The sequence below is a fragment of the Schistocerca serialis genome, chromosome 3, assembly GCF_023864345.2.
Source record: "Schistocerca serialis cubense isolate TAMUIC-IGC-003099 chromosome 3, iqSchSeri2.2, whole genome shotgun sequence".
In the NCBI taxonomy this organism is placed as follows: Eukaryota; Metazoa; Arthropoda; class Insecta; order Orthoptera; family Acrididae; genus Schistocerca; species Schistocerca serialis.
Genome location: NC_064640.1, coordinates 392,239,742 through 392,267,539, shown reverse-complemented (window position 1 = coordinate 392,267,539; position 27,798 = coordinate 392,239,742). Strand labels below are relative to the sequence as shown.

Genomic DNA, 27,798 nt, shown 5'->3' with positions numbered 1-27,798 from the left:
GGGGACTATTTTACCTCCGGAATATTTTACCCAAGAGGACGCCATCATCATGTAATCATACAGTAAAGCTGCATACAGTAAAGGCATCAGAAGATCAAAACCATTTGCAAAATGACTTAGATAAGATATTTGTATGGTGCGAAAAGTGTCAGTGGTTTCTGGATAAGGAAAAGTGAGATTATCCACATGAGTATGAGAATACATTAAATTTTGGTGACATGGCAAATCACACAAATTTAAAGGCTGTCAGTTCAACTAAAATCTAGGACTTAAATTTATGAACAACTTAAGTTGAAATGATCATGTAGGCTATGTTGTGGGTAAAGCAAACCAAAGACTGATTTATAGGGAGAAGACTATTATTTATTAGCAGAAGACTGAACAGGTGTACTGAAGAGACTGCCTACATTACACTTGCCCATCATATTCTGGAGAACTGCTGTACAGCATGGGAACCTTGCCAGATAGGACTGATGGAGAACATCAAAAAAGTCCAAAGAAGGGCAGCTTGATTTGTATTACCATGAAACAGGAGAAATTGTCATGGATATGAGAAGTGAGATGGGGTGGCAGCCATTAAAACAAAGGCATTTCTCATTGTGACAGGATCTTTTCACAAAATTTCATTTACCAACTTTCTCCTTTTGAATGTGAAAATATTTTACTGTTACCAACCGACATAGAGAGAAATGATCATCATTCGGAGCTCATATGGAAAGATTTAAGTGTTAAATGTAATGATAGAGAAGCAACTTCCTGGCAGATGAAAACTGTGTGCCCGATCGAGGCTCGAACTCGGGACCTTTGCCTTTCGCGGGCAAGTGCTCTACCATCTGAGCTACCGAAGCACGACTCACACCCAGTTTCACAGCTTTATTTCTGCCAGTATCTCATCTCCTACCTTCCACACTTTACAGAAGCTCTCCTGCGAACCTTGCAGAACTAGCACTCCTGAAAGAAAGGATACTGCAGAGACATGGCTTAGCCACAGCCCGGGGGATGTTTCCTTTCTTTCGGGAGTGCTAGTTCTGCAAGGTTCGCAGGAGAGATTCTGTAAAGTGTGGAAGGTAGGAGATGAGATAATGGCAGAAGTAAAGCTGTGAGGACCGGGCGTGAGTCGTGCTTCGGTAGCTCAGATGGTAGAGCACTTGCCCGCGAAAGGCGAAGGTCCCGAGTTCGAGTCTCGGTTGGGCACACAGTTTTAATCTGCCAGGAAATTTCATATCAGCGCACACTCCGCTGCAGAGTGAAAATCTCACTCTGGATAGATAAGCAGTCTGAAGGTAGTTCGAAGAATTGTCTGCGAGGCACTAAATTTTGGATTGTGGAGCAGTGATGTAGATGTAGATAGTATGTACTCCTTATGGCTTAAGGAATGTTGAACAATTTTTGGCATGACCCGTAGTACCAGGTATGTATTATCTAGCTTATATTCTTGAGTTGGGACTTAATGATATGCCATACACAGTTAGCTACAAGTGTGTTGCAGTGTTGAATAATGTGTGGCACTCCATTGTTGTGCCACAGGTTTCTGTCATTCTCAGTATGTACCCCCCCGCCCTATGTTATCCATGTAGCATCTCCTCCTCCTCCTCCTACTCCTCCTCCGCATCTTCTGAGAGTTGTATATTAAGCAGTTATTTGATTAGCAAATAAAGTTTTTTTCCCTTTTGTCTTGGAAACAAGAAATAGGACTTTTATGAATATGTATGATCATGTATGCCTTAAAACTTCTAGCTGTAGTATATGTCTAGCAACCAAGATCCTTTTTGATTAAATAGTATACATGCTCTTTATGAAGAAATTATTTACAGTTGGTGCTCACTATTTGCTGTCTCCTTCCTTTCTAGGATGAATTTGAAGAACTACGTACATTTGAGCTGTTAGAGCAGCAAGCAGCAAACTCAAGCTTTTCTTCCAATTGTTCCTTTGTTGGCCGTATTCTGCAGATTTCTACTCAATCAAGTTTCAATGTGAATTGTTATGGTACAGAGGAACTGGAGTCACATGCAAATTTTATCCCAGTGAATCCAGTTCAAAACACATCTTCTGCAGTGAACACAGGTATTATTAAACAATATCCTGAATTACAAGACCCACTGCATTGCACTAAACAACAAATAAGTGATGTTGCCAGAAAGATCACTCTCCTTCAGGAAGATATGTTCAAATTCAGTGATGACCATAAGGATATTGCAGATGATAAAACAGTTGAGCAGAATAGTTGTTCTGAGGTTGCCAATTTCATTCAAAGAATTTCTCACATCCAGAAATGTGTGGAGTTAAAAGATTGTAATGAGATTGAAACTGATGAAGAATCTATTAGGGAAGAGAATTCTTTAACATCAAATATCCTTCATAGAGATCTGCAAGAACAGATTAGAAAAGTCCTAATAGATGATTTCAAGGAAAGGAAACACTATAACTCAGATACAGAATGTAGTATCCTTAGTGAAACAATGTGTGTAAGCATTGCAGAAGATCCACACACACATTCAGAGAGAGAGCAGACTATGTTTTGTGCTCATAAAAACTCGCATAGTAATTTTGAAAGTGACAAGTGGGAAAGCAACAAATATAGTCCTGTAAAACAGGAGGCTGATGAAGCAGTTGCTAGTTCAAACAAGCGAGTGACACCTTTACCTGATTGTACACCTTCATCAGCGCAGTTTGGGAAAGACTATCAACATACCAGTGATAGATACACACATCAGCCAGGTAGGTTTGAAAATTAGCTTATTTTACACATGGTACATTTATTATGTCTTGTTAAGCTGTCAGCGGTTAAAACCAATAGTATTAGAACTACTGCATAAATTTGACATTTTAGGTGATTCAGAAGATCTTAATCTCTTGAAGAGCGATCTCCTTCACAAAAGGCTCACTGAGCTTGATGCAGAAATAAGTATTTATAATGAAGAAAAACTTAAATTGTGTGCACTCAGAAAAGAATATGAAATAATTATTCAGGAGCTGCTCAGTGAAAAAGAAACACTGAAAAGCCTCATAGATAAAGAAAGAGCTGCAATAAACATAGAAAGAGAAGAAATTGCAGAGGAAAAATGTCGTCTTGAGCAGTACAAGAGTGAATTAATGAAAGAGAAGCAAGTTCTGGAAGGCTTAAAACAGGTATGTAAATTGATTTATGAGAGAGAGAGAGAGAGAGAGAGAGAGAGAGAGAGAGAGAGAGAGAGAGAGAGATATTATATATTTGATTTGTGGTGTTAAAAACCGTACACAAGTTCAAATAATTTGTTTGTGTCTATCAGTCTTTAATACATTAAGTAAAATCAATGGGTGTATGCTGGATGGGGCTCAATGTGTGAAGTTGCTAGGCATTTAGATCAGTCAGTCAAACTGAGGTGGCATGAGCACATAATAAGTTATCCAAAAAGCTAAGTTCTGCCTGATTTGCACTCAGAAATCTCTAATTGTGTTGGCCTGCAGACAGGATTGCACTCAGCACTTTGCATATTTTGACGCATGTCAGTACTGTCCTATGGCAAAATCATCTGGGGAATGAAGCTAAGGTAAAAGAATTTTTTCTGTATAAATGTTCAATAAAAATATTGTGTGATGTTTGTAACTTATAGCGTATCAACTACATGTGCCACTAGTATTTATAAATTTTTTCCCGTCCAGAAATTGTTCCAGTAAATTTAATTAATTAGTTTCATGTTAAAACTCTCAGAAAGGCTGCACCTAATATTAAAGCAGGAAGTATAATGCCTCCCATAAGGTTACGTGGGTCACTCATGAAACTTGGTATGCCAATATCTTTCTCGATTTTCAATGAGAGAGTTGCATAGTGCAGAGGAAGCCATGTGATACATACATATATAGAACATTATGTAGAGAAGGTGGTAGGCCACTATGGAGTGGCAGGCACATGTCACAGCAAGCACTTGTGGCCAAAAGGGATTTGAGTATCTGCTGTGCTAGAAAATTACATCTTTCTCGAATTTTCTAGAATCATCATGGTGCATTTGGAACTTCATAGTGAGAGAGATGCTAGGAAGGGTATTGATGATTTCACAAAATAATGCATGTAATTAATTAATCTTTCACATTAACTATCATTTCTTTCATTCCAGAATACAGCAGGGAGTGCCTTAACGGGACCTCACAAGGTCAACAGCACTAAATTAGTGAATATCAAATCATCAGTTTATAAATTTGATGTTGACAAATTTAAGGAACATCACACAGGTTATCAAAGCTCCATGATCTGCTTACATAATGTAAAAACATATTAACCACGACCCTTTAAAATTTTAGCTTTAGTCCTAGCGATGAACTTTCATAACTTCTCTTGGGGTTTGGACTATATTCTGAGTGTTATGAACTGGTTTTGCCTAGGTGCAGGATTTAGATTTGTATATGTACATGTTTATGTGTCAATCAGACAGTGACTTTCCTGTGAATGAACGCATTCTTTGACTGTGAGAGTATTCAGAATTATGGTAATTCCCACTGTTTAGTCATGATGCAACCACATCTAGATGTGTAAGGGCTTCCGACACTTAGCTTAGCATTTGTGAATTTTTTAGTATCCCGTAACTTTTGCACATTGTAATGACCTAATGGCTGCATGAGGAAGTATAAATTCCCAATATATTTACAAGTTGAGTTTGTAAAGAAAAGTACAAGTCCATGTTCCTTTTTGTACCAACAACTAAAACCCCCGTATGTTAGTTGCAATTATTACTTTTCAGTCTCAAGTTCCAAAGTCAGTTCCAAGTTAAATTATTTTGGCAATATTCAGGCTAATGGTTAACCTTTATACATTATAACCATTACCCTCAAGGTACTTTTTAAGATCTATGTAATTCATATGCTCATGCAGTGTGGTATTGAACTTCACTGTATTTACCCAACCCCTGTATTTCTGCATTGCCAATGAAATTATGACTGTGTGCCTTGCTAGTAAAGACTGTTATCTTTATAATCTGGGCAAATTTATTTCAGGAGACTATCACTTCCTTCCCTAACTACCTCTTTATTGTATTCTGAAAAGTGTGATTACATCACATTTTAGTAACAATGAAGCGGTGAGACTACTTTTGGATGCAACTGTTACAGTATATGCAAATCCCTAGGTACTCAGAATCAAAGTAAAGGAATACCTCATTAGAATGTTTAAAATCATTGACGTAAGTTCTGTATAGTTCTGTTTGAATTAATCAACTTTTGTGTTTGCCCATATGTAGACAGCTGATAGCGGCATGTCTGAAGTATGAAGTATGGTGGGAAGAAAAGAAAAGAACTTACTAATACAAGAGGAGCAGTATCAGGGTCTTTCTTTTTTAAAGTAAAGAGGCTGTTTTTTTTGCTAATAATACATCCATAAAGTAGTACTAAGGTAAGTCGCATAGTGATGTGTGAGTAGGTTAGCACCAGTCAGAATCGCCATGAGATTTATAGAACACAAACTATGAATGTATGAAAGAATGTGAATATTTAAGTAACTTTAGTTGAGTTTTTTGAAATAAAGTTGTGTAAAACGCAGAAAAGTAAGGCAGTTAGATTCTTGCTTAATACTTTAGATGTTTTAACTGCAGGACAAAGAGAAAGGAATTGAGGATATATGAGGTTTTTTTAAATAGTCTGAATTTTTTGTGGACTGATAGTTTCACAGGATATGCACATTGGTAAAACTCTGAGCATTTTTGTAACTTATGAGTTTTGAAAAGTTATCTGAGAAAACAATGATGCAAAGGAGCAGATGACAAAGAACAGTTTTTCCTGTTAAATTTATAGTGGAAGAATGGAGGCAGTCTGACAGGTTACTGGGGTAATTTTTAGACAGGCTGTACTACAGTTTTCATCTGCAGGCAGAGGACTTGTGCAAATTTAAAGTCAATAGACTCGGAGAATTCATTGTTGCCATAGGGGCTGCAGTTGTCATTCATGTGGCACCAGTTGCCATAAACATTTAACTGGGAAAATACTACTTTCATGCGACTTTTTTATGGTTTCAAAAGCTGACTTACTGAGTTTAAAAGTCTTGAACATTTGTGGACTGCTTTCAGGATATGTGTGAAACTGTTTTTCAGTGATTTTTGTGTTTGGGAAGAGGGAGGAGGAAGAAATACACTGGAAGACATGGAGAGAAGGTAGTGTCCAGAGCTTACAGTGCTGCGGGAAAACATTGTTGCTGTGGAATATCTTACTCGAGAAGACAACAGTGATATCAGCTGTCTACATATGGGCAAACACAAGAGTTGATTAATATAAACAGAACTACACAGAATTTACATCAATGATTCTAAGTATTCTAATGAGGTATTCTTTTACTTTGATTTTGAGTACCTAGGGATTTGCATATACTGTAACAGTTGCATCCAAAGGTAGTCTCACAACTTCATTGCTACTAATATGTGATGCAATAACACTTTTCAGAATACAATAAAGAGGTAGCTAGGGAAGGAAGTGATAGTCTCCTGAAATAAATTTGCCCAGATTATAAAGATAATAGTCTTTACTAGCAAGGCACACAGTCGTAATTTCATTGGCAATGCAGAAATACAGGGGTTGGGTAAATACAGTGATGTTCAATACCACACTGCATGAGCATATGAATTACATAGATCTCGGGCATTTGTCTTCACAGTCGTGCTTTTATGTGATGGCCGTAAGTGTGCTTAAAAAACTATCTTGAGGGTAATGCTTATAATGGATAAAGGTTGACCATTAGCCTGAATATTGCCAAAATAATTTAACTTGAAACTGACTTTGGAACTCGAGACTGAAAAGTAATAATTGCAACTAACATATGGGGGTTTCAGTTGCTGGTACAAAAAGGAACATGGACTTGTACTTTTCTTTACAAACTCGACTTGTTAATATATTGGGAATTTATACTTCCTCATGCAGCCATTAGGTCATTACAATGTGCAAAAGTTACGGGATACTAAGAAATACACAAATGCTAAGCCAAGTGTCAGAAGCCCTTACACATCTTGATGTGGTTGCATCATGACTAAACAGTGGGAATTACCATAATTCTGAATACTCTCACAGTCAAAGAATGCGTTCATTCACAGGAAAGTCACTGTCTGATTGACACATAAACATGTACATATACAAATCTAAATCCTGCACCTAGGCAAAACCAGTTCATAACACTCAGAATATAGTCCAAACCCCAAGAGAAGTTATGAAAGTTCATCGCTAGGACTAAAGCTAAAATTTTAAAGGGTTGTGGTTAATATGTTTTTACATTATGTAAGCAGATCATGGAGCTTTGATAACCTGTGTGATGTTCCTTAAATTTGTCAACATCAAATTTATAAACTGATGATTTGATATTCACTAATTTAATGCCGTTGAATAGACACCACATAGTGCTTCACCGTTGAATACAAAATCCTGCTTGTTTAGAGCATCAAAATCAAAGGGGTGAAGAAATGCTGGATAGCTCGTGAAAGTGATCCCATATGTGATTCTTACACTGTCATTGGTGATGAAGCTGGGATTTACCAGTTCAAGCCAGAAGATTCTTTTAATTGTAGAGATCATAGGTCTTTATGCATCCACCAGTGACAGTGAAGTGTCTATTGAATGTTGGAAAGAAAACTATGACCACACTCGTCTTACAAAAAAACTCAAGTAAATGATGTTTCAACTGAAGTTATGTTTGTGTCTAATCCTTCCTTTAGTCTTGAAATGGCTCCATGCACAAGATTATCTACTGTTCCCTACAATGAAAAATTGCAGGAATGGTAAGAGACTTACCAGCCAAAAAAAGCCCTTAACACCTACAAAAATGAGTTTATAGCACTTGAAGAAAATTAGTTTACGAATCTTTTCCCGAAACTGGTTTACAAGAATGCAAAATTTTATAGAGTTTGTGTGGTAAGTACTTTAAGACAATACAGAGTGGACAGCTAAGACACGCCACCGAAAATATATGCAGAATGGATACATATATCAAGGTGAGTTTTTTACTACATTATAGCAGACAATGTAGAAAATTCTCTGATGTACAAGTAATTTATAACATTTATGGCTGTTGAATTACGAAATGAATATAAACAACCACAACTGTGGTACAGTTTGTGTGTATATTTGCATGAGGCCGGCCGAAGTGGCCGAGCAGTTCTAGGCGCTTCAGTCCGGAACCTCGCAACTGCTACGGTCGCAGGTTCGAATCCTGCCTCGGGCATGGATGTGTGTGATGTCCTTAGGTTAGTTAGGTTTAAGTAGTTTTAAGTTCTAGGGGACTGATGACCTCAGCTATTAAGTCCCATAGTGCTCAGAGCCATTTGAACCATTTTTTTATTGCATGACCCCCATATCAAGCACTCCGTGTGTTAACTGTGGGCATAGATACAGTGTGCAATGTGATTCTAGACAGACAGTACTGCACATTAAATTTCATATGCACAGGTACATGCTACACAGTGTTTTTTGTGTCTTTGTTTTTTAATTTTCCCCACAGAAAAAAGTCCAGAGCTGTTCAGTCTGGTGAGTTTGCAGACCATTTTGTATTTCCTGAACTACCAGTCACCAAGTGTTTTGTTTGGAGTGTGTGGAATGAGCATGACATCTACCGTGTTGGTACCACATGGATTGCGTTGTATCCAGTGAGATATCATGCAATAACTGTGGAAGAATATCTGTTGGGAACACTATATACTTGTAACTATTTGGAGTCCTATAAATAAAATAGGTACCAGTGGTGTGATTCTTGAAAAGTACACGCCACACAAGAACAGCCCGAGGGTGCTGTTCATCAACTTTTCTCAGCTGGCGTGTATTTACATATTGGAAATATTGACTTGCCCATGGTTTGTAAGTTATACTTCATCTGTAAATAAAGTCTTGCATAGAAATGCAATATCACTTTGCAGTTTTCATAGACACCTTTCAGAGAAATGTAAAAGATTTTGAAAGTTATTATCATGAAGCTGTTGGTGGAGTGAAATATGTAAACAAGGAATTGTATTGAAATTTATGTACAGAGCTCTCTCTCTCTCTCTTTGCCCATGTACTCGCCAAAAACACACAAGAAAATCTGTCATAGGATTTCAGATGTGGGAAAGGCACTTACAGTAGTGTGGCAGTCCAGGGAATCGTAGGTCAGTGGAATAGTCAGCAGACTGATAAATGACTAACAGATGGCAGGAATAGGATCGACTCTTACTTTTGGCAATTATTTTTTGTTTTACTATTATAATTAGATTAATCTATAAGAAAACCTAAAATTAACAGAACAAACAGTTGGCAGTTGTTAATAAGAGTTTTTCAGATTTCAAGAAGGTATGTACAGTATTTGATTTCTTTATGACTTAATGTCACATACAAAGGCCATCTGCTTCAATGACCATTTCTGTCCTGCTTGGAAGCGAGTCTGTCAGATGAGTAATAAGTCTCTCTTTCTTGCACCTCCTCCCAGGCATCAGGAGAACCTTCTAAAGGTTATTGTGTATTGTGGTTTCTTTGTGTGGGGTTAGTCAGGTCAATTTCCTCCTCCCTGCCCAACCCCCCCCCCCCCCCCAACAATGCATTGTCTGTTCTGTGTCCCCCCCCCCCCCCCCCCAGCCCCATAAATTTTCAAAGCAGCTGAGGTCTGGTGCAGGAGGAAACCAGTCACGTGACATGTGAAATGTTGTTCTGTTTTGCAAATAACTCCTGCACCACCACTGACATTTGTATTTGAGACTGATCCTGCCAAAAACAGATCTTTCCTTCAGGATATAGTTGTTGCACTAACGGATTAGAATTACCCATAATATGAATATCTGGACATATCAGGTCTGCTCTGTATCCTATCCAAGCCCATGGGAACATATCCAACCCAAACTGCCATAGACACAACGCCACTGCAAGATCACTAGCGGATGAATCGTGGGTTGAAACGGACATCATTTGGCCCATATATTCGTACCGAACCATCATTAGCTGTGGAAAATACTGATTCAACAGAAAAAAACCATCATTTCATCGGAAAACATAACATCCCACTAGTCCCAGTAGATATTTTCACCAGTTAGTGCTAGTCAGTGATTATCACAGAACTTGGTGTTGATGGCTGCAAGATTTTCTTGTAGTACAGTATTCCACAGCCTGTGTTGAACTGTGTCAATTGACATGTGAAATGCAGTATTATGTTTAAATTGCAATGCATTTAAAATATGATTTTGCTGTGATATGTTTACATGTAAAACACCCAGTTCCCAAACGCCTAATATATTTTCCAGTCTCACAGTATCATTTTATCCACTGTTACTTGGTGCACTCTGGGACACCATGCCATGCCTCAGACTCAGATGCCATCAAATTCCCTTTTACCACAGTACCAGTGACGTGGTAATGAATATCCAGTTGACAATGAGGTATGGCTTATGAAGAAAATGTCTGGACTCAAAGCGAGGTCGTTAAAGTATCTGGCCCTGAATTGTTTGCTGTCATTTCCTATTACTGAAAGAGTGATTACATGAAAGACATGCAGGAGTATCATTCAGTGCAGTAGAATACTACTCTGAATGCCATTTCTCTTTGGGTAAGGTGATACTAAAAGGAAGTCCAGTCTCTGTTATTGTGTGCATATGATATGGGTTTTAGGTCACTAGGCCTTGGTTTTCAAGTAAATCAAAGTTCGAGAGTCTTTATGATAAAGTGCTCTACTACTTTCACCTGGAGAGTCACCACAGTGATTAGAGCAATTACTTACCAAATAGGATGTTGTTAGTGCAAATTTCCTTACTTAGATGTTTTATGTCCGCATGGATAATTAAGAGATTTAATAAAACTGTAGATTAATTTTACTATGTGCAATAGTTACAAGGTAATATAATAAAATGAGTAAGAGTAATATAGTATGCAGTAATAGACAACAACAACACGTATTGCTTCATATTACTTTTCAGGTAATCTCTTACCATTAACTAAGTACACACACATGTGTTTTCTTGAATGTAATCAGAATTTTCTTTTCTAGTGACTATTAGAAAAGTTGTGCATGTACCAGTGATTCATTATCCAATATGCATGGTGCAGAAGATTCATGTATTTAAATTCTTTCATGACATTCATCATTCAGTGCATTCACAGATCAAAAGAAGTGGTTGCTTGTACAGTACACATTATAGTTCTCTACTAATTTGAAAACTAAGGCTTAGTGACCTGAACCCTTTTAACAGGGTTTACTTTTCAATGTTCAAGTGTGTGGAAATCTGTGGGCTGTTGGGTATAGCCTCCCCATGCTTTGCGTTCTATAATATAATCATTAGAAAACCTGAGTGTTTCCTGCTGCTGCTGCTGCTGCTGCTGATGCTGCTGCTGCTGTATCAACTGAATTTTCAGCTTTTAGTGACCTTCACTATTCTGCTACACTGTGAGGGTATTAATTTATTATTATTATTCTTATTATTATTATTGTTGTTGTTGTTGTTGTTGTTGGTCGTGGCAGTAGTAGTTGTCGGAGCTGTCTCAGTGGTTGGGATAACAGCAAATGTTTCACAAGCATTTATCATATTTGCCACCAGCCTAAAAAGTCATACCTGCTGTGGAAAATTAACTCACACCTTCAGAATAGCTACTTTCCATATAGTGTGTGTCTCTTAATGGCAACCAAGGAACAGATAAAAACTGTTGTAACTTAACGCTGAATCAAAGCTTTGCTCTTTTATGTAGAAAACCTGTAGATTAACCATTCGACAGTAGTGACGACCAGCAAAATTTTCCCTGTTAAGAATCTATGCAGTGCATCTCTAACTGATCTTCTAGTAATATATATAGACAAGTAGATGTGTAAGGTTGTTAAAAAAAAAAAAGGGGGGGAGGGGCAGAGTACTTGACCGATTTGTTTCAAATTTTTACATGGTACTGTAATAAACACTGAGATGGACGTAGGCTATATATTTATTTAAACAACAATGTTTAGCTTTTCTGTTAAACTGACTGTAAGAAAGAAAATGTTGTGCAATGAAAAGGGGTGGATTTGTTTTCTTTTCTGCTGTCAGTTTCAACTACAATAGCAGGGCTTGTAAACCATTAGACACGCTGTTTCTCCCATATACATTCTTTCTCATCATGTATAGTTTTAAACAAAAATAGTATTCACAAAGATATGCTGTTTGATTCTCTTCCTTGCCATCAATTTTACAAAAAACAAAGTTGTGTTATTGTGTTAGCACCTTAAGATTAGAGTACTGATACATAATCTGAACCATCCCAAACTTTATAATCATACTCATTTGCAGATTAAAATTATGCAAAATACTGTCATTGAGGCAACTATCCTCACAGATCGATCAGCAGGAGAAGTCTCTCATACCCCATATACGTATGATCCCAACCGATGTACCCGTTCGTTTTAAGGGTCTTCTGTTCCTAGTCATGTTTTTTGTTGGCACTAACAATGAACAAGTCTCAAAATCGGAAAGTGGGAGAAGAGGAGATGGATGGAGGGCAGGGGGGGGGGGGGGGGGGGGGACAGAGAGAGGGGAAGAGGTGGTAGAAAGAGGGGGACCATAGGGGGCGGAAGAGGAGATGGACAGAGAGGGGGTGGAGGTGGAGTAAACACTTGGAGAGAAAGGAGTGAGGAGGATATTAGGATGTATATCCAGTTCCCATATGTATTTAGTAATTACAAAGCATTGCCAGGTTCACTAGTAACACATAAGGATAACTTTTATGTTGTCTTGTAATAGAACTGAGCACAGATAAGACTATTTTTGTGTAATATTTTGAGAAATAATTCCTTTTGTGCGCATTCTCATCGTAAGCTGGAAATATTGCATATTACTTTTCATTCATGTTAGTGCTGTATACCGATCTTTGACTCTGGCTGCTATTCTTTACAATATACTTGCTGTTATCATATTTGTGTTTAGTATCAGGAAGAGGCATTGACTGTGGACAAGATTGGAGTAGCATACAATTAACAACAATCAGTATGTTTGGTAGTTGAATCAACCCACCGTGCCAGCATTGTTTCACAGCCCCTAAAAGTTTTTTTCTGTAGAATATTCTCCTACACTTGAAAAGTTTTTGGCCATGTTTTGATACAAATAAAAATGCTTTCCACTAAATGTTAAGCATTTTCTTTGTCTTTTTTGAATAATTGAAAATAAATTATAATATTAAGAATAGCAGTTATATTTTTATCTGACTGTAAATTCAGAAAACATTAATTAAATAATTCTTCATAAGTAGCAGTGCTAGGCGAGTCCTGTTTGAATTACTATTTGCATTTATTTGGGTATTTGAATGAAGTGGACGGTAGAACTCATAAATGTATAGTCATGAAAGTAATAAAATTTTTATTTTCTAGAATAGTGAAAATCTTTGAAAGCCAAACAACAATAAACAAACTAACAATAAAAAAAACTTAACGTATGTTAATAACAGTGCAGTGTTGTGTAAGTTTGAAATGAAGTAAAGCCAGTATTACAATATTGCTTTAATTATCACATCAAAAAATCAACCTGTTACCATGAAACCTAGTAGTGGTGCTAGCCCTTGGTGGAAACTTCGGTTGTAGAAGTCTGCATTTTGGCTGTTCAAAAATAATAATAATAATTATTATAATTATTATTATCAAGCAGACACAGCAAACCCAGCAAAATATCACCCCGTAACATGCCTACCAACAATAAACAAAATATTAACTTCAGTCATTACACAGAAATTAATGACACATACAACACAGAACAAAGTTATAAATTAAGAACAAAAAGGCTGCTGCAAAGGAGCACAGGGATGTAAAGAGCAACTGATAATAGATGAAGAGGTGACATATCAAGCTAAAACTAAACAAAGGTCGCTACACTACGCATACATTGATTACCAAAAAGCTACAAATATTGGGAAATATACAAAGTAGATCATAAATTGATACAGTTCCTAAACATAGTAATGAAAAATTGGAAAACCACACTTAATATCCAAACAAATTCAAATACTATCACATCACAGCCAATACAGATTAAGTGTGGAATATACCAAGCAGACTCATTAAGTCCTTTCTGGTTCTGCCTTGCTCTGAACCGACTATCCGACATGCTAAATAATACAAATTATGGATATAATATTACTGGAACATACCAACACAAAATCACACATTTGCTATACATGGATGATCTAAAACTACTGGCAGCAACAAATCAACAACTCAACCAAGTACTAAAGATAACAGAAGTATTCAGCAATGATATAAATATGGCTTTTGGAACAGACAAATGTAAGAAAAATAGCATAGTCAAGGGAAAACACACTAAACAGGAAGATTACATATTGCATAACCACAGTGACTGCATAGAAGCGATGGAAAAAACAGATGCCTATAAATATCTAGGATACAGACAAAAAATAGGAATAGATAATACAAATATTAAAGAAGAACTAAAAGAAAAATATAGACAAAGACTAACAAAAATACTGAAAACAGAATTGACAGCAAGAAACAAGACAAAAGCTATAAATACTTATGCTATACCAATATTGACCTACTCATTTGGAGTAGTGAAATGGAGTAACACAGACCTAGAAGCACTCAATACACTTTCACGATCATAATGCCACAAATACAGAATACGTCACATACATTCAGCAACAGAAAGATTCACATTAAGCAGAAAGGAAGGAGGAAGGGGATTTATAGACATAAAAAACCTACATTATGGACCGGTAGACAATTATAGAAAATTCTTTCTAGAACGAGCAGAAACTAGCAAAATACACAAAGCAATCACTCATATAAATACATCGGCTACACCACTGCAATTTCATAACCACTTCTACAACCCTTTAGATCACATAACATCAACAGATACGAAGAAAATAAATTGGAAAAAGAAAACACTACATGGCAAGCACCCGTATCATCTAACACAGCCACACATCGACCAAGACACATCCAACACATGGCTCAGAAAAGGCAATATATACAGTGAGATGGAAGGATTCATGATTGCAGTGCAGGGTCAAACAATAAACACCAGATATTACAGCAAGCATATTATTAAAGATCCCAATACCACAACAGATAAATGCAGACTTTGCAAACGACAAATAGAAACAGTAGATCACATCACAAGCGGATGTACAACACTAGCAAATACAGAATACACCAGAAGACATGACAATGTAGCAAAAATAATACATCAACAACTTGCCATACAACATAAACTAATAAAACAACACGTTCCCACATACAAGTATGCACCACAAAATGTACTGGAGAATGATGAATACAAATTATACTGGAACAGAACCATTATAACAGATGAAACAACACCACATAACAAACCTGACATCGTACCCATCAATAAAAAGAAGAAATTTACACAACTAATCGAAATATCCATACCCAATACAACAAATATACAGAAGAAAACGGGAGAAAAAATTGAAAAATTCATCCAACTGGCCGAGGAAATCAAGGACATACCAATTATACTATCAACTACAGGAGTCATACCACACAATATCCACAAGTACATCAACACAATACAGCTACATACAAACGTATATACACAACTACAGAAATCTGTAATTATTGATACATGTTCAATCACCCGAAAGTTCGTAAATGCAATGTTACATATACCGTACAGTTAAAAGGAAGTCACTCTTGATCAAGTTTCGCGTAACTTTCCATTTTTAACCAGACATAACGTTTGAGAAAGGAAAGAAATAATAATAAAAACAAAGGAAACTTTCCACCTCAAAATTCACCTTGTTGTTGTTTTGGATATACCTATCCCACAATGGCTTCTTCATTTGAAGAAAGATGAAGCAGCCACTAGGTGCCTTGTCAGGAGAATTTGAGAGGGCTGGGGATGAGGCAAAATTTGATAGTGCAAAGGAACAGTATGTGAAACAGCATCCTGTGCTGAATTGATATTGGGAACAACAAAACATCCCCTCTTGTCATATTTAACCCTTGAGCAGGCGCACTTATGTATAGAGTGTGCCAGCCACAAGTAACATTGTCTTGTACAGTTCCCTTGTTTTACAATTGCGAGGCCATACCTATTCCCTTGTTATTGCTTCAGCTAACACAGTGATAAGTTGTGTTGTCATACGTCCAAGTGAGGAGCAGTAATACAAAATTAATTGTGAACTAGGTAAGAAAAAATTCAGGACTCGTACAAGAGAATGACCGAGATTCCGAGTGCACCACAATCCCACAATGAGGCAGTTCTCTGTGAGATAAATAGTAATTGAATAAGCCTTTGGCTGGGATCTGATGCAGCTCCACTGTTTAATGCTCCATGTGGGTCGTAATTGTTGGATAACACATGTACACGCCAACATAGTGATACAATGAAATTTTATTTTATTATTGTTTAATTAAACAGTGATTTAGCTCATATAATATAAGTTTATTTTGTTGGTGTTTAATGAAACTAAGATTAAACTGTGCTTTTGCTGATACATGTCACCTAGGTAACATGAAGACAGCTATTCCTTACATGTGTACAAAGTACGCAGTGTGTCCACTTGTGTTATGGAAATCGATGTGCCTGCCTGAGGGTTAAAATGTTGTGCAAGATGTACAGTAAACTGATCTATGACTGTTTATCACTTTTCACTCTTTCGCCTCATTTCTGATATGCTGGTCTTTGAGCTCTAGTGCCTTCTCCTCTCTTGCAGTTCCCAGTCATTCACAGAAAGAGGGTGTATCACGTTGTTGTTAGCCATTAAAACTGTTTGACCACCCTGAAAGCATCAGTGTCATCTAACCGCTGTCACATGATGGTCATTGTTGTTATACACTTCCATCATCTCAGCATGAATTAATGCAGTGTTTTTCCACTTGAAATGCTAAAAACAAATTACTGCATGATATTCCCCTTTGTCAGTGCTCTCAACCATTTTGTTCTGGCTCCTCTAATAGTGATCTAAAATATTGTGGCATGAAAATTTCAGTGTACATCAAACTGCAGACGTATACCTGCAAAAAAAAAAAAAAAAAGAAAAAAAAAATTGTTACACACAGTAGAACCTTGATTACCTGAACTTCAGTTACCTGATTCCTTGGATTATCTGACAATATGTCCGAGCATCTGTCTGCGCTCCACGCCAAATAGCATGCCAGCGTCATCGATCAATTTTATTCCTATCACAACAGGTGTCCATCTGACTCATGGTCATCATGCATTCTTAGTTGTCAGACTGTTTTACTGCCACACTGTTTGCTTTACTGTACTCCTTAATCTGCTGTTTTATCTTTACGCTTTTTAAGTTTATTACTGTATGAGGGTGGTTAGATAAGTGGTAAATGTTCATGAAAAAATGGAACATTTTTGTGGTGCCATTGTGGTTGGTTGCTTTGATTATTCCAAGGATTGTGTAAAGAATTTAAACAATGTACAGCTTACAGTTCATTGTTGACAGCCGTCTGACTTGGTCAGTGTGTTGACTGTGATTGAAAATGGAGAAAACAGTGTTTCATGTTGTTATTAACATTTTTATTTGAAACATTGGACCACCACACAAATCAAAAGAGAACTGGATGAATTTCACATGGATTCTGCACTATCATTTAAGACCATTTACTTTTGGATTCACAACTTTCAATGTGGTTGGACAAGCACTGAAGACGAAGTGTATTCTGGCCGTCAAATTGAAGTCACCACAAAGGAAACCATTGACAATCAATGATGCGGTAATGCAACACCACTGAATAGAAATTCAAGAGATTACTGAGACTGTAGACATCTCAACTGAACGAGTGCATAATATCCTGCTCAAAGAAGTGGCTGTGAAAACGCTATGTGTGAGGTGGAGGTGGGTGCCACGATCGCTAAGTCAACTAAATGCGCATCCAGGACAACATTGCAACACAATGTCCAGTGATGTTTAATTGCTATCGGCAAGATTTTTTGTGCTAGTATGTGACTGTTGATGAAACATTGTCCATCATTACACACCAGAGGCAAAATGGCAGTCAAAACAATGGATAAAGCCTGGTGAAAGTACACCAAGGAAGGCACGTGTCGGCTGGTAAGGTGATGGCCACTGTGGTTTTTTTTTTTTTTTTTAAATTCCCGAGGAATAATCCTCATAGATTACTTAGAAAAAGGCAGAACCATTACTGGACCCTGTTCTACGTCATTGTTCGAATCTTCTATTAGTGAAAAAAGACCAAGGTTGGCAGGTAAAAAAAGTCCTATTTCTTCATTCATTCTGTTATTGCATGTATAGTACATAGTGTCATTATTTTGATTCATGTCACACCAAAAAAGCTTTTTGTTGCAATGATTGATCTATATCTGGTAAGTTACATGATAGCACAAATTTGCTATGTCAATTTCTATCGCGTTGTGATCAACTGAGATCAAGGGGTAGAGAACAGTTTTCACACGATAATGTCTATGGTTTCCTCTGTAGTCAAGTGGGAATGGAAAACCATCATCTTGCAATACACTGTATCTGAAAATTTATTATTGAGATTACTTATGACTCAGTTACATTTTACAAAATGAAAACGATCCTTACTTTTTCGAGCAGTGTGCTTTCCTTACTACTATGGGTCAGGTGTGCACTACAGTTCAGAGACTGATACCCAAGTAGCTGACTCTGTGTGGGGTCATCACTATGGCTTTTTAGATTAGGTGACTCTCCATCTAGTCCAGATAACGACAGCTGTAGGAAACTCACAAGTGTAAGCGAAGTGTAAGATCATAAGATTCCCCCCCCCCCCCCCCAAACTGCAGGGTCGCCAGGATGACTGAGACAAGTGGTTTGGGGGAGAGGGATGAATCGTGCTGGGATGTGCAGAGATACACAGGCAAGTTTGGCATTGACTTTACGTCGAAGAATACACAGTGCCTCAGTTGATTCAGTTAATGCCGGCGTGGAGTGTGTCCGTGTGTCAGGTGACGACACTGGAATCTGCCGCTCTGGCACCCAGCCTTGAGCCTTGAAAACTTAACAGCTCCTGTCCTCACCAAGCAGTGTGACCAGCAGCAATTGTCAGCCAAGCCGGGAACCCCATGCCTGCCATCCAGAGTGCAACTGGCTGTTCCCTCAAGTGCTACTTGTAGTCACCATGCAAAGCACCAAAGGGAAACAACCAGCAGCTGTCTCATGGCAGCTCCAGTCACCTGCTCAGGACAGCTCAGTCAGTGATTTAGGACAGCCTTAACCCCGAAGACTGCAAGAGTGTAGGCTGTCCCCCCCCCCCCCCCCCTGCGGGTTGCCCCCATGCAAAACCCAAGTTTCAGACCCGCTCCACCATGGATGCAATGCGCCTGTACAGTGGAGCTTGGTGGTTGATTCAGCGGGGCTGACTGGTTGCCGAACACCATCACCAGATGGTTGTTGTGGTTGGCCTGCAACTTAAACAGTTGTCATACTCTCTGGTTCAAAACTTGGACAGGATGACAACACAACTGCTTGACTTGAGCCTCTGGGCTCCATTATTTATACTCCTTTCCCTATGTCTCTGCTGCCCTCAGGAGCTCAGCATTCATTTGCTGAGGCCAACTTAGGCCTTATGTACCTAACCCTATGTGGTGCTACAAATGTCCACAATTTTGGTCACACAATGCTGAGTTGCAGGGGTGAAGTGACCTGTGGGAAATTTGGAAAGGCACCCCATGAAGCTGGGATTGACTGTCCATCTCCAGCAGTCTGCGTTAACTGCTATGGGAGCCACCCTGTCTGGAGTTGACTGCCCTGTTTTTGCAGAGGAATGAAAAAATTCAGGAACTAAAAGTCACAAAGTGGATCCCCTATACTGAATCCAAGGCGACAAATTCTCCCAGCTTTACGCAGACTTTGCCACTGTACAACCATCCACTTGCAGCACCTGTACTTGCATGTTTACATGCCTAGGCAAAATGACTAAGGATAAAGTAATCCAAGCAGCAGCCACAGAAAAAACCAGCAACAGTTCTGTAGTTACTGTCAAGAAGGCATGCGACAAGCAGAGTGGCTCTCAACGGCCTCTTTCCCCCTCATCATCTAAGGGACAGAGTGCAGGGGAAGGTTCATGATGTTTGGGTCAAAAGCTGTCCTGAGTGCTGTCAGACATCATTCTTTAAGTTCTGACTGATTAGGTGAACATCACGGAGTTAGGTGCCGTGGATCCAGACAGCCCCTCCACTCCCGCTCACTCGACAAGTGCTTCACTTCCACAGTGCAAACATAGGGATAAATTAAAACCACATCGATGAAATATCTCCCATCCTACAGTGGAACTTGCAGGGGTTCAGGACGTTGCAGGGGTTCAGGACGCATGTGGAGGAATTCCGTCTCTTATCTCTTATTCTCCCCCCCCCCCCCTCCCCCCCGCCCCTGCCCCCCGTGAACCATTGACCTTGCCATTGGTGGGGACGCTTACGTGCCTCAGCGATACAGATAGCCATACCGTAGGCGCAACCACAACGGAGGGGTAGCTGTTGAGAGGCCAGACAAATGTGTGGATCCTGAAGAGGGGCATCAGCCGTTTCAGTAGTTGCAGGCCCAACAGTCTGGATGATTGACTGATCTGGCCTTGCAACACTAACCAAAACGGCCGTGCTGTGCTGGTACTGTGAACGGCTGAAAACAAGGGGAAACTACAGCCATAATTTTTCCCGAGCGCATGCATCTTTACTGTATGGTTAAATGATGATGGCGTCCTCTTGGGTAAAATATCCCGGAGGTAAAATAGTCCCCCATTCGGATCTCTGGGTGGGGACTACTCAGGACGACGTTGTTATCAGGATAAAGAAAACTGACGTTCTACGGATCGGAGCGTGGAGTGTCAGATCCCTTAATTGGGCAGGTAGGTTAGAAAATTTAAAAAGGGAAATGGATAGGATAAAGTTAGATATAGTGGGAATTAGTGAAGTTCGGGGGCGGGAGGAACAAGACTTCCGGTCAGGTGACTACAGGGTTATAAACACAAAATCAAATAGGTGTAATGCAGGAGTAGGTTTAATAATGAATAGGAAAATAGGAGTGCAGGTTAGCTACTACAGACAGCATAGTGAACGCATTATTGTGGCCGAGATAGATACGAAGCCCACGCCTACCACAGTAGTACAAGTTTATATGCCAACTAGCTCTGCAGATGATGAAAAGATTGATGAAATGTATGATGAGATAAAAGAAATTATTCAGATAGTGAAGGGAGACGAAAATTTAATTGTCATGAGTGACTGGAACTCAATAGTAGGAAAAGGGAGAGAAGGAAACGTAATAGGTGAATATGTAATAGGTGAATATATAATGGGATTAAGGAATGAAAGAGGAAGCTGCCTGGTAGAATTTTGCACAGAGCATAACTTAATCATAGCTAACACTTGGTTCAAGAATCATAAAAGAAGGTTGTATACATGGAAGAAGCCTGGAGATACTGGAAGGTCTCAGATAGATAATATAATGGTAAGACAGAGATTCAGGAACCAGGTTTTAAATTGTAAGACATTTCCAGGGGCAGATGTGGACTCTGACCACAATCTATTGCTTATGAACTGTATATTAAAACTGAAGAAACTGCAAAAAGGTGGGAATTTGAGATGGGACCTGGATAAACTGAAAGAACCAGAAGTTGTAGAGAGCTTCAAGGAGAGCATTAGGGAATGACTTACAAGAATGGGGGAAAGAAATACATAGAAGAAGAATGGGTAGCTTTGAGAGATGAAATAGTGAAGGTAGCAGAGGATCAAGTAGGTAAAAAGACAAGAGCTAATAGAAATCCTGGGGTAACAGAAGAGATATTGAATTTAATTGATGAAAGGAGAAAATACAAAAATGAAGCAGGCAAAAAGGAATACAAACGTCTCAAAAATGAGATTGACAGAAAGTGCAAAATGGCTAAGCAGGGATGGCTAGAGGACAAATGTAAGGATGTAGAGGCGCATATCACTATGGGTAAGATAGATACTGCCTACAGGAAAATTAAAGATACCTTTGGAGAAAAGAGAACCACTTGTATGAATATCAAGAGCTCAGATGGAAACCCAGTTCTAAGCAAAGAAGGTAAAGCAGAAAGGTGGAAGGAGTATATAGAGGGTCTATACAAGGGCGATGTACTTGAGGGCAATATTATGGAAATGGAAAAGGATGTAGATGAAGATGAAATAGGTGATATGATACTGCGTGAAGAGTTTGGCAGAGCACTGAAAGACCTAAGTCGAAACAAGGCCCTGGAAGTAGACAACATTCTGTTAGAACTACTGGCAGCCTTGGGAGAGCCAGGCCTCACAAAACTCTACCATCTATTGAGCAAGATGTATGAGACAGGCGAAATACCCACAGACTTCAAGAAGAATATAATAATTACAGTCCCAAAGAAAGCAGGTGTTGACAGATGTGAAAATTACCAAACTATCAGTTTAATAAACCACTGCTGCAAAATACTAACACGAATTCTTTACAGACAAATGGAAAAACTGGTAGAAGCCGACCTTGGGGAAGATCAGTTTGGATTCTGTAGAAATGTTGGAACACGTGAGGCAATACTGACCTTACGACTTATCTTAGAAAATAGATTAAGGAAAGGCAAACCTACGTTTCTAGCATTTGTAGACTTAGAGAAAGCTTTTGACAACGTTGACTGGAATACTCTCTTTCAAATTCTGAAGGTGGCAGGGGTAAAATACAGGGAGCGAAAGGCTATTTACAATTTGTACAGAAACCAGCTGGCAGTTACAAGAGTCGATGGACATGAAAGGGAAGTAGTGGTTGGGAAGGGAGTGGGACAGGGTTGTAGCCTCTCCCCGATGTTATTCAATCTGTATATTGAACAAGCAATAAAGGAAACAAAAGAAAAATTAGGATTAGGTATTAAAATCCATGGAGAAGAAATAAAAACTTTGAGGTTCGCCAATGACATTGTAATTCTGTCAGAGACAGCAAAGGACCTGGAAGAGCAGCTGAATGGAATGGACGGTGTCTTGAAAGGAGGATATAAGATGAACATCAAGAAACGCAAAACGAGGATAATGGAATGTAGTCGAATTAAATCAGGTGATGCTGCGGGAATTAGATTAGCAAATGAGACACTTAAAGTAGTAAAGGAATTTTGCTATTTGGGGAACAAAATAAGTGATGATGGTCGAAGTGGAGAGGATATAAAATGTAGACTGGCAATAGCAAGGAAAGCGTTTCTGAAGAAGAGAAATTTGTTAACATCGAGTATAGATTTAACTCTCACGAAGTCTTTTCTGAAGGTATTTGTATGGAGTGTAGCCATGTATGCAAGTGAAACATGGACAGTAAGTAGTTTAGACAAGAAGAGAATAGAAGCTTTCGAAATGTGGTGCTACAGAAGAATGCCGAGCGAAAAGGATATGTACTCCACAAAAAAGACGACCTGAGTGGAGAAAGAGCTAGAGGAGTGTAGGTGTTTTAGTCAGTACAAACTACCACTCCTCACCTCTCTCACTTAAAACTACCTTACAAGCAGTTGTTTTATCAGTGCTCGTGCATCATCCTTTGACAATATTTTCCCTTTACTTGCCCCCAAGAGCTGCACTTGACAAAGAGGCCCTAACCGACCTCATTACACAGCTCCCCTGTCCCTTCAACCTCTGAGGTGATTTTAATGCACAAAATGTGCTTTGGGGCTCTGCAACTACCTGCCCCGGGGGTAGAGCAATTGAGAGGCTTCTTGTGTCATGATGCGAATACTTGCTAAATGCGGGACAGAGCAGTCACATCTGCACAGAAACTGGGTCGTTCTCTGCCACTGATCTCTCGCTTTGCTCTCCAGCTTTTGATCACACTGCTCAATGTGAAGTGGTCAATGACTTGCACGGAAGAGATCACTTCCCAATCTGGATTCACCTGTCAAATGGGGTGGAACTCGAAAGGAAACCACTGCAATGCGTGCTCGGTAGAACCGACTGGACACTTCATAGCCAGTTGGCCCAGTTCAAACATCGTGCGAATGTCGAGGCATGGGTGGATCAAATTGCCAAAATGATCATCCACACCACTGCAAAATCCATTCCAGAGTCTACAGGACAACAGAAGAGGCAACCTGTCCCTTGGTGGAGTGCAGAATCTTGCAGCCTTTCTGGTGGAAATGGCAAAGTGCCGCCAAATTATTTGAGAGAGCTAGAAGAGGTCATGGCAACAGTTCCTGAACGCCCTTCCACCAAAAGTTCCGTTGTGTGGGAGACCATTAGAAGTTTCTGGGAGAGGCAGCAGGTGCCCCATGGCTGCTGTAATGGGGAATGGCACTCTCCAAACCAATCCACAAGACATTGCCCAGACTATGGCGGTGTATTTTACCACAGTTACTGCAACAGCCATTCAGGATCCAGGTTTGCAGCACCATAGAGTGATTGCTGAAAGTAGTTTTAACTTCTGGCCCACCTCCGATGAAGGTTACAACTGCTCATTTTCCATGTGGTAGCTGGATTCTGTATTGTCTGCAGCTTGTGACACATCCCCTAGTCATGACAGGATCCATTAACATATGCTGCGGCACCTCACAACAGATATCCTCCTCGCACTTTTTAATGCCATTTGGTCGTCAGGTTACTTTCGCGACTCGTGGCGTGAGGTAATTTTAATTCCTCTTTTAAAACCTGGGAAAGACCATACATGTCCAAGTAGTTACCGTAGTGTTTCCCTCACTAGCTGCATGGGGAACACTTTGGAGCAGATGGTCACCCGCTGCCTTGTCTGGATCTTAGAATCCAGGCAACTCTGTAGTCACTTTCAGTGTGGGTTCAGGAGGTATCGCTCCACCTTTGATAACCTTTTCCTCCTGGAGGCGGCTATACACCAGGCTTCCCTATGCTGGCATCACCTTATAGGTATATTTTTTGGCATTGAGAAGTCCTACGATACTACTTTGAGGTACCTTATCCTGGAGCAGCTTCACGAATGGGGTTTTCATGGTTGTTTTCCCATTTTTGTTCAGTCCTTCCTCTCACCACGGTATTTTAGATACCGAGTCGGTGACGTCCTGCCTGATCGTTTTGAGTAGGAGAAAAGTGTCCCTCAAGGTAGCGTTTTAAGTGTGACTGTCTTTGTCATAGCTGTTAATAGCTTTACATCCATAGTGAAAAGTCCTTTCCAGTGTTCTTTGTTTGTGGATGACTTCTGTTTTTTCTCTTCTTCAAGCTTTGCAACGACAACACGTCAGTTGCACCTAACTCTTCAACGTTTTGATGAATGGGTATAGAAGAGTTGTTTTAAGTTTCCTGCTGAGAAGTCTGCATGTGTGTTCTTTTTTAACATTCACGTTCCATTTTAAACTTTCGTGAGTTGAGGATGAGGCACACTGTCCATAGTTTTAAAGACAGTGAGGTTTCTGGGCCACATATTTGACTTTAAGCTTACATCTTGAGTACCTGAAAGTACAGTCACTTAAGGCTTTAAGTATTTTAAAATGTCTTAGCCACAGCACATGGGGAGCAGACAGGATTTGTCTGCTCCAGTTTTACAGGGCATTTTTGCAGTCTCGGCTCAATTATGGGTGCACGAACTATGGTATTGTGTACCCCAAACTTCAATACCCAGTTGTTTACTAACGCTTCTGCGACAGTGCTAGCCCATACGTCTGGCATCAGTACTGTTGCAAAAAGTCGAGAAAAATCATTGATGATGTTGAGAACATACCTATTACCTGCAGGTGTTCTATTAAATGACTGGAGGACTCCAGCATCAACATTACCTGTGGTAATCCTCACAACAACACTTTCTGATGTGCAGTGTTGGCTCTTTGCATGCATGGTTCGCAATCTGTAACATACTGCTCCATGTCGTGCTTCCTGTTCCTCCACCAAAACTGCGCTGCTATATGTCTGTCTTTCGCATCGCACATCACCCTACATGATATGACAAGATATGGTCATGACCTTGCCGAAAAACTGCTGAAACCACCACAGTGGTCTGCACCTTGTCGTCCTACACAACAAACCTTCGTGCATAACAAAATGTGGCAGTGACTTATGTGCCTGCCAGTACTTGTCCTTTACCTGTGCCCCCTGCCACTCTTCCGCATGCTTCCCTAAGGTACTCGACGTCACTACCCTACAATTTAATGTGTCCGCTTTTGCATGTGATCTTCCTGGCATATGGATTATCTTGTACTCAAATTCACAAAGCTTAAGTGCCCACAATTTCAATGAGGCATGTTCCGTTATGACCTTACACTTCCTACCATACAGGTAACATCAAAAATACGTAACATTGTATATGACCACCAACATGTTTCGCTGTTGTTGAGTAGTTACACTACACCCCGTTTAACTGCCTGGAAGTGTAAGCTACCAGATGTTCTTGATCATCTGCCATCTGTTCCAAGACACAATATTTGAAGCATCAAAAGGATAAGCTCTTTGTCAAAATCCAGAAAAACCTATAGTGGATCTGAAACTAATATTTCTTTTAATTTTTCAAATGTCATTGGGCATTCCTGCAACCAATGGAAATTCGCCCCCTTTTCCAATAGCTTGTTCAAGGGTTTGGCTATTTTTGTGAAGTCCCTCATGAACCGTCTATAATAAATACAAAGGCAGATGAATGATTGCACCTGATTAGTTGTTTGTGATGTTGGATAATTTTGAACCGCATTTGTAACATGAGGATTGGTCCGTATCACTTGTCCCAGGTATGGTACCCGAGTTCGCGCAAAATGGCACTTGTCTATACTTAACGTCAAACTTGCTGACTGTAGTGTATTAAAGACATCCTCCAAACACCTCACATACTCCAGTAAACCATTTGAATAGACATCACACAAGTGTTTGGTTTTAATCCTCTCAATGTCCTAGCTAACAACCACTGAGAAGTCGCCAGTGTGTTCTTTAGTCCAAATGGCATGCGCTTAGAAAGAAAATAGCCACCCAGAACCGTAAATGCAGTTTTCGGCTCATCCTCAGACACCACTTCCAATTGATGGTACCTGCTCCTGAGACTCATAGTTGTAAGGAATCAACACGCACTCAAATTATCCAAAGTTTCTGTGATGTCTGGAATTGGATAAGTAATCAAAATAGTTAATGCATTTAGATATCTGTAGTCAACTAAAATCTGTGTTTCCTTGGTCCACTGATTTCTTCGTCATGACCCCTATGTTCGCTCTTCAGGGGCTATCACCCAGTTCTACGATCCCATCCGATAGTGGCTACTTAATAGACTCTTCTGTAATGTTTGTAGTTGTTGCTGTACAGTATGGCTTCCTATAAATTGGTATGCTATCCCCTGTCGATTTATGATGATCTGTCACCGAGGTTGCTGGTAAACCTCCATCTGTACAAAATAAATCACTAAACCTCAACAACTACTTTTCCATAGCCCTTCAGTTACTGTCCTTCAAATGATCCACTTTCCCTCATAACACTTCCATGTCAATAGTTTGTTTGCAGCTTTCATCTAGACTCGATTTATCTAAGTCCTCATCTTCCAAGACTTCCAGAGTGGCTATTACTGCACGCTTTTACAGTCACCTCTCCTCTGCCAAAGTTATCCATGCGAACTGGAATCATCCATTCCTCATTAATTCCACTTACTCGTGCCACACTCCTGCAGAAAAAGCAATGAGACCTATCCGACTCTTCATTGCTTGAGCAGTGCTATATATATAAGCAGGGTGTATATGACCCGGGAGATCCAGGAAAAACCCGGGAATTTTTTCATCCGGGAGAAAACCGGGAAAAACCCGGGAATTTTTTAGAATTCCGGGAAGTTTTCATTTTCAGTTAAATTTTTGTAATTTTCACGGGAAAGAACCGATACTCTAACAATGGATATTATTGTATACCGCTATTTCAGAATAATACTGCAACAATAAAACATCAACGAGAGAAAAACACGATAATAAAACTTAAATTGCGAAGAAAATGTGCCATATACAGCAACAAAACACAGTGCTCATACAAGCGTCTG

At 39.4% G+C, this 27,798-nt stretch overlaps 1 protein-coding gene across 7 annotated transcripts in view; it reads left to right on the top strand.

The window, feature by feature from the left end:
- LOC126470242 (centromere protein J) overlaps nt 1–27,798 on the top strand; it is a 326,728-nt gene that overhangs the window by 144,442 nt on the left and 154,488 nt on the right. For all 7 annotated transcript variants that reach the window (XM_050097951.1, XM_050097950.1, XM_050097946.1 and 4 more), the window contains exons 5-6: nt 1,851–2,718; nt 2,831–3,129. In XM_050097951.1, the coding sequence (XP_049953908.1) occupies nt 1,851–2,718; nt 2,831–3,129 (1,167 nt within the window). The remainder of the gene's footprint in view (nt 1–1,850; nt 2,719–2,830; nt 3,130–27,798) is intronic.